Source organism: Peromyscus californicus, unplaced genomic scaffold, assembly GCF_007827085.1.
Source record: "Peromyscus californicus insignis strain IS unplaced genomic scaffold, ASM782708v3 Scaffold_6__1_contigs__length_162567912, whole genome shotgun sequence".
NCBI lineage: Eukaryota > Metazoa > Chordata > Mammalia > Rodentia > Cricetidae > Peromyscus > Peromyscus californicus.
The window spans coordinates 54,647,077-54,654,983 of NW_026294584.1; the positions used below are offsets into that span (position 1 = coordinate 54,647,077).

Below are 7,907 nucleotides of genomic sequence, written 5' to 3' on the forward strand. Positions count from 1 at the left end.
TGGCAGCCCTTTTCTGCTGTGTTCCTATGCTGAACAGTTCTTCGGACCAGGGACTCGACTCACGGTGCTAGGTAAGAAGGCAGCAGCCGCACAGGTGGGAGAGAAGGTAACATAATCAGCCAGGGAGACCGACCCCTGGAGCCAGAAAGCCTTAGATGGGCGCTTAGCCATCCAAGGCCCTACATCAGGGAAGACGGGGTTTGTGCCAGCAACCCCCGAACTGTGCAAACACCGGGCAGCTGTACTTTGGGGAAGGCTCCAATTTGACAGTGTTGGGTAAGCAGGGCAGCTGGAGGGCTACCATGGGGGTAAGATGGACCGAGGAGGGCAGCTGTTCAGCTTCCTCTCAGTCTGAGCTGACCTGCCCAGGCGGGAGGGATTTCTGGACTGGATGCTGGCATCAAGAGAGCACTCAAGGTTGATGGGGATCTGAGCCAGGGTTGGGATGGCAGGGGTGGGCAACACTGAGTTTTTGTCCTGAGCCTGGAGGCTGTGAGCACAGAAACGCTGTATTTTGGCCCAGGAACCAGACTGACCGTGCTTGGTAAGTTGGGACCTAGTGATAGGAGGGGCCAAGGGAATGGGCAGGCATCTCCTTACCGGGATTCCCAGGTAAGAATGGCCAGGGCCAGTTTTTGTGCTGTAGCAAGGGGCTGTGAGCCAAAACACCCAGTACTTCGGTGCAGGCACCCGACTGTCAGTGCTAGGTGAGTTGGGGTGTTTTTGTGCTGGGCTCTGGTGCCGTGAACCAAGATACCCAGTACTTTGGGCCAGGCACGAGGCTCCTCGTGTTAGGTGAGCTGGGGTCCCAAGCATGGTGGCTGCGGGCTGGGGCTGCAGTGGGCGCGGGTGCCTTGGCCGGGTTTCTGTGGGGAGTCCCCGGGTTGTGCTCCGCAGACCTTGTTTTCAGGACTGGCAGCCAGTTGACCATGCTAGGTGAGCTTCTCGGCAACTGCAGCGGCGAGCCTCGGGGCTGCTGGTGTCTTTGCACGGGATTCCCAGCCCCTGTGCAAGGCTGAGTAGCGTGGAGATTGTCACAAAACTGGGGACTAGCTCGCTGCACTGCATTGCGCGGGTTTGCGTGTGGGTTTGCGCCTCTGTGCTCCTATGAGCAGTATTTCGGTCCGGGCACCAGGCTCACGGTCTTAGGTAAGATTCGGGTATCTCGCGCGCGCTCCCATCCTTAGTTCCTGGGTCCCCGGGGGTGGGGGGGGGGAGTTTGGGGTAGATCGGGGTTAGGGCTCCCTGTCGAGTCTGCAATAGGATACAGCTTCCAACTTCACCGCTTCTGGGAGGGCTGCGTGAGGGAGGATATTGGGTGCCAAGCATTGCTCTCGCAAGCCAGGACAGAGTCGGTTTAGTTCTTTTTTCTCTGCGGTTTGCACGCACTGGGTGGGAGGTGGAGAAAAGGATTTATCAGGACTCCGGAACAAACTTGTTTTTGAAAATAAGTAACAGGAGAGCAAAGTAACAGGAGAGAAAAGGGCAGATATAGAGGCAGGGGGTTGTCAGGGGTGTTGCCGCTGACCTCTAGGATGGTCTCATTGGCAAAAGTTGTTCAAACGAGGGTCTTTTCAAAGGAGGAGAATGTGCCAGGCAAGAAACCAAGGACAGACAGATAAACATAAGCCAGAACAGAAGAATCAAAAGTCTGGTGGTGTTGACATGCTATTGATTTTTAAACTCCATCCACTGTTTCCCTTCTAAGTTTGGAATCCCTTGAAGCAGGGATGGGAGCCTAGTGACATGCTTCTATACCTTCTCATGGCTAGTCAGCCCCAAGTCAGGGAGATCTTATTCACTGGGGTCTATATATCCTCAGGTTATTCCCCTGAATCCTGACTCAAAATCTTCATTGTTCACACCATGTATTCCAGGCTAGACAGACCAGATCATGAAGGGAGTTTGTTGATGGTAAGCACACATTAAAATCAAATATTTAGCCTGGGAGATGAGGAAAAATGCTTGAACAACCTTAGGATCCCGATACTAGAATAGACCTTAACTATCACTTGGCAATGGGGGCCACGGCTATAGAAGAGAAATAACTCACAGGTTGGGAATGTGAAGCTGTATTATTTGATAACCATAACAACAGTGGACACCATTTGTGGTTAGAACACGAAGCTGAATCCAAGGGGACTCAGCCATGTAAAAGTGTGCCTAAAGGAAATTCTGGTTCCCTGTGGTCAGGTGGGATAGAGAAAAGAGTCAGACATTATAACCAGATGAGGCTAAATTCGGTCCTGGCTCTTTGGTGATAAGGTAAGCTTAAGCAAGTTAATGTGCGATCCTCTTCTGTGGATACAGATGTGGAGGTGGTTTGAGAAGGAGGAAAAGGAATTTTATAATTTTTCCCACAGCAAGTCCAGTTCACAAACAAATCACATCCCAACAGCAGCTTACTAAAACACAGTTCACTTTCACAGGCAATTCTACCTCCCAAGAATCCTCGGGGACTCACACAAATGGATTTACAGCTACCCCCAGTCTCCCCGTGGTGTGATACGAGTAATACTTAGGGTATAGTGAGCAGCTGCTTCTATTTGTCCTGACTATGGTGTTGATTAATAGAGAACAGAATGCCTGACTCAGGCAAGTCTTTGGCTTTTGCAAGAGGAACTAGATGAGGACTGAGCAAGATGGTCAGTTCCATAGAAGCCTGGGAGACTCTCAATGCCAGTATCTATGAGACAGAGTTAGGCTAGTCAGACCAAAAGCAGAAAAATTGATAAGAGTCATGTACCACAGAGAGAAGTAAGATTATTACCATTTCCATGGAGGTCCATTGGACCTAAATAAATAAAAAATGAGGCATTAGGGGAAAAAGAGGCTGAGCAGAAGCAGAGGCAGCCAGGATGCTTCCGCGCTTAGCCAAAAATAAAAATGTGGCAAGGTGTGGTGACCCACATCTACAATCCCAACACTAGACACTAGGGAGACTGACCCAAGTGGAATGCCATGAATGTGAGGCCAATCTGGGCTCCACAATGAGTTCTAAGCCAGCTTGGACTATATAGTGAGTTCTAGGCCATGATGGACCACAGAGGAAGATGCTGTCAAAAAAAATAGGGTAATGAAAAATGTGGAGACTTCTACTAAAAAGAAACAGAACTCCGAAGTGACGGCTGCAGAGGTTGACACCAAGCACTAAGCCTGTGATCTTGCATAAGAATTCTGCAGACTGGATGCCAATGACATGAGCCCTGGAATGAGGTGATATCCGTAGAAATATAAGAAAGGGGCAGAGGAAAGTTTCTCCCTTATCCAGAAGACTGTGGTTTGCTGAAACAAAATGTATCTATCTCTGCATTTTCGCCAAATTGCTTGGAAACAAAGAACAGCCAGGAAAATGCAAAGAACTGGTGGTATTTGGAGGCAGAGAAGTTGATAGGTTTATTTCACACACCACAAAATTCAGTAAACCTTACATCCTGAACACACTGTAGACCAAGGTATCTTCACATCCAGGTCATGAAAATAGGTCATCTATAGATTGTGGTCTGAGGGAAGCTTCCTTATGCCAAATGGCTATCTCATTCTTAATTATCCTTCATTCCTCTGCCCCTTAGCTTCAGATACAGAAACCCTGGCTAAGGCAGGATATCTTGAATCCTTATGTCAGTTCTGGAAGTCAGTGCTGTGCATTTCATTTTGCAAGCATAGAAAAACTGATGCAGAGACATTCCAGAGACTCTCCCATGGTCACATGGGCGTGGAAGGTCATTGCTTGAGATTCAGTTTCTGTAATTCTGATTTCTGTGGCAGGCTCCTTTTAACTGCTACGTATAATAATCAGAAGTAGCCTTTACTTGATGGAGGATGATTAAAACACTGTCAATAAAGGAACATTGTGCAGAGTGTTGGGCAGGACCATTTATAGTATCCCCTTATGAGAATGGAAGGCCAGGGAATACTGGATGAATACAAGTAATGGGCAAGAAAAAAAAGAGAAATGGAGTAGTGATTCCAAAGCAAATGGGGCCTGCTACAACACACTTGCTTTTTCAGAAACTCTCTCAGCCCTCAGTCATCTCAGATACTTACAGTCTCTACTGGACTCAGAGAGTGGTCAACAAAATGCTAATTCCACCCCTCTTTACTTTCCAGAGGACCTGAGCAAGGTGAGCCCACCCAAGGTCACCTTGTTTGAGCCATCAGAAGCAGAGATCATCGACAAACAAATGGCTACCCTCGTGTGCCTGGCCAGGGGCTTCTACCCTGACCATGTGGAACTGAGCTGGTGGGTGAATGGGAAGGAGCTCCGCAGTGGAGTCAGCACAGACCCTCAGCCCTCCAAGGAGACCAATAACATCACCTACTGCCTGAGCAGCCGCCTGAGGGTCTCTGCAACCTTTTGGCACAATCCTCGCAACCACTTCCGCTGCCAAGTCCAGTTCTATGGGCTTACAGCTGAAGATGAGTGGGACAAGCCCTCGCCCAAGCCTGTCACCCAGAACATCAGTGCAGAGGCATGGGGCCGAGCAGGTATGTGGGACCTGGGGGTGTTGGTGAGGAGACTGTATAGCACCAGTATCCTAGAAAAATGGAAAGATCCATGTAGAAGCAAAGAATAGACCTAGCAGAAAGCCAGAGTGCTGGAAGTGATGATCAGGGACATGGTGTTAGAAAACCATAGCATTTACTTCCTCCCACAGCGTACTTAAACTTAATGGGGCAGCTCAGGCCCATTGGTTCCCCTGTCCTTTAGTGCCTCTGATCTGTGCTGATAGGTTCCCTCACACCTACCATGCAGCCCAGCATCTATGTGCTGTGTCTCAGCCACATTATTGGTCCTAGATTTTTAAGGCTACAGTGATAGTGGCTTGTACTTGTCCTTCAACCTAAGAAAGACAGTGTGAGGAGGGTGCTTATACCATCTGACTTGCACTTGTCTGTGGCCTTCGAGTCCAGCTTTAAATTTTGCTGTTTAGGGCTCAATATTCCCAAGCAGTGACATTCGCTCACCCATTTTTTCTCCCTCTCTCTTCTTTCAGACTGTGGCATCACCTCAGGTGAGTAAGCCTCCCCCCTTTCTCTGAGTTCTTCCACGGTCTGGGCTCTGGAAAGCCAAGAACCTACAGAAACCGAGGACGAGGGTGACCATTGCCACCTGCTCACAGGCACTGTCCATTTTTCCTTTCCTGTCAACAGAATCCTATCGCCAGGGGGTTCTTTCTGCCACCATCCTCTATGAGATCCTACTGGGGAAGGCCACCTTGTATGCTGTGCTCGTCAGCGCCCTGGTGCTGATGGCCATGGTAAGAATGGAAGGATCGGACAAGCAGTTGAAGGGAGGGTATAGACTACTGTACCTGGAATGTAAGGGAATCTCAGAGGAGGACCCAGCCCCCAATATATCCTGTCATCTCAAAAAGACCATAAGGGACACCGACCAAAGAGAAAAATGAAGAAACGGTTATGTATGCACTCTTGGCAGATGAAGAGAACCAGGGAGCTCTTTTCAAAATCATACTGGAGAATCCACCTAATCTGACCCCTCCCCCTACTTCATGGTTCCTGGCTCTTTAATGAGACCTTTTCCTCCTCAGGTCAAGAAAAAAAATTCCTGAGACCAACTCTTGTGCATCCTGGGTTGTTCACGATCCTAGTCCTGGATTCTCCTGCACCTTCTCCAATCCCTGTTCTTCCGGAGTTGTTCTTTATTCAAAGCATCTCTTCTTCCTCCATGGATATCTGTCCTTCCTTGCCACTACCCAAAGACTGACCTCTTGACTCTGAAGCAGACTAAATCAATAAAAAATGTTGAGCTGGGCCTGGTTGTGTCTCAGCAGCATCTTTGGGGCCTTTATTGTTTAGTGCTGTTACTGACACTCCTACTGGTCTGAAAAGGCAAATGGAGGTGGCAAACCTGCTTCCTTGCCAAAAATGTTTCTTTCTCCTATGTACTCAAGATCCTCCAAGGAGCCATTTTGTCTGAAGGGCAATGACTGTGTCCTGGAACACCAGCAGGATATGGACAGAGAAAGAAAACTACCCCTAACAATAACCCCACCCATCACAGCGCAGAGGCTAGGCAGACCTAGAGATTACAGAGCCCAGGCCTTTTGTTACAGCTTTGAGTTTTATCTGTGTCTATCCTTAGTATCATTGGCTTATCTTGTTTGAAAGTTTTAACTAAAGATCTGTGGAACTTGGCTAGGTGGTTGTGGTGCACGCCTTTAATCCTAGCACTCAGGAGGCAGAGGCAGGCGGATCTCTGTGAGTTCGAGGCCCGCCTGGGCTACAGCACAAGTTCCAGGACAGGCTGTAAAGCTACACAGAGAAACCCTGTCTCAGAAAACCAAAATAAAAAAGATCTGTGGAACTCTCCATGTCTAGCCTCAGGTTTTAGAGAAGACAATGAGAGTAGAAAAACTGGCAGATGAAGTTTAGGAACAGTGGTCTCCCCGGGATCATGGCACACAGCATCAGATTCTGGGTGGGGTCCAGTAGAGACTAAGGTATCACACATGAAGTGTAACCCTTCCAGTATGTAAATTTCCTTGTTAGATTGAGACCAGAGCACCCTGGGCTGAGGAAGTTAGGTGCCACTCCTAGACAGAGACAGTTACCTTAGCAGTGTAGACTGTGTGGTTTAATCATTATAATAGAACAATTTACTGGGCAGAGATTAGAGAATGCATAGCACAGAACGGTGACAAGGCCTGCTTCAAAGTCAGTTGCTAGTGTTGGGGTGAGAAGCAAAGTCTAAAACCTAAGAAAGGAGAGGACAAGGAGGAAGTGCCTTCCTGAGAGACTGCTCACTGTCTCTGGGTCTTAGGCTAAGCAGTGACACGTGCATTTATAATTATAGTGACACTAAAAGGAAATTATTTCCCTAGTTCACAGCTGTAGACACGGGAGTTTGCAGATCAAATAGTAACCATGGAAACTGCAATATGTTTTTCCAAAGATAATGATTCTAGAAGCTTCCCCCTCCCGGTGACCTTGATGGTGTGCTCACTCATGGTGTCAAGGTGACCCTGGAGCAGTCACCATGATGGTGTGCTCATTCACAGTATCATGGTGACCCTGGAGCAGCTGCTCACAAGCTCTAGGAAAGTACCTCTAGAAAGAATCACACCGAGGCTGCCTAAGTTCCACAGAATATCAGTTTTTCAGGGCTGCCAACACAACATGTACAAGACATACAACAAAGTGCCACCGAGTGGTTTGGGGCAGTAGAAATCAATTCTCTTACAGTTCTGGAGGCCCCAAGTCCAAAAGCATCACATTGCCAGCATGTCAGTGCTCTCCGGCAGTTTCAGGGAAGAATCCTTTCTTGCTCCTCCTCCTTCCCATTGCTCTCAGTACTCCTGGTCTTGTGCCAGCTCTGCCTTGGCCTTCATGTGGCACTCTATCCCATGTTTCCATGTGTGCATGCCCTTCTCCTCTCTTTCTACACATGAGTCATTGGATTTGAGACTCACCTTAAGTCCTGAACATTTCCATTTTTAGCCTTTTATCAATTGCAGATGAGGAGACCTTTTTCCAAACAAAGCCTCCCTTGGAGGTTCTGGGTGGGCATGATCCTGGAGGTACACTATTCCTTTCAAGACATTACATGTCCAGAAAGTAAAATTGGAAGGCTCCAGATTGGGAGTTTTCATAGCCCAGAAAGGATAAGCTTCTTGTCAGGCTCGGCCTAGGAGATCGTAACATTATAGTTACATCTATAAATGGTAACTTTATAGATGCCTCCAATTACACTAAGGCTTTGTGGTTTTGGTTTTCTATGGGTAATTATCTTTGTCACTTGTGTATATTTTTACTGTAGTTGTTTTGATGATGGCTAAAATATATAATAACAGTGGGGATGGGTTTTAAGTTCTACACCTGCATTCACAAAAGATGTCTTCCACTCCCTAGACCTATGGAGGTAATAAGCACATGTGGTGTTTCCA

The 7,907-nt window shown here is 47.8% G+C and overlaps 1 gene segment (V, D, J or C); it reads left to right on the forward strand.

Moving 5' to 3' along the window:
• The first annotated feature begins 929 nt into the window (after positions 1-929).
• LOC128099527 (T-cell receptor beta-2 chain C region-like) lies at positions 930-5,776 on the forward strand. The segment is given in 6 exon segments: positions 930-936; positions 1,024-1,149; positions 4,111-4,488; positions 4,998-5,015; positions 5,155-5,261; positions 5,553-5,776. Coding segments are annotated over 6 exon segments (657 nt in total).
• The last annotated feature ends 2,131 nt before the right edge of the window (positions 5,777-7,907 follow it).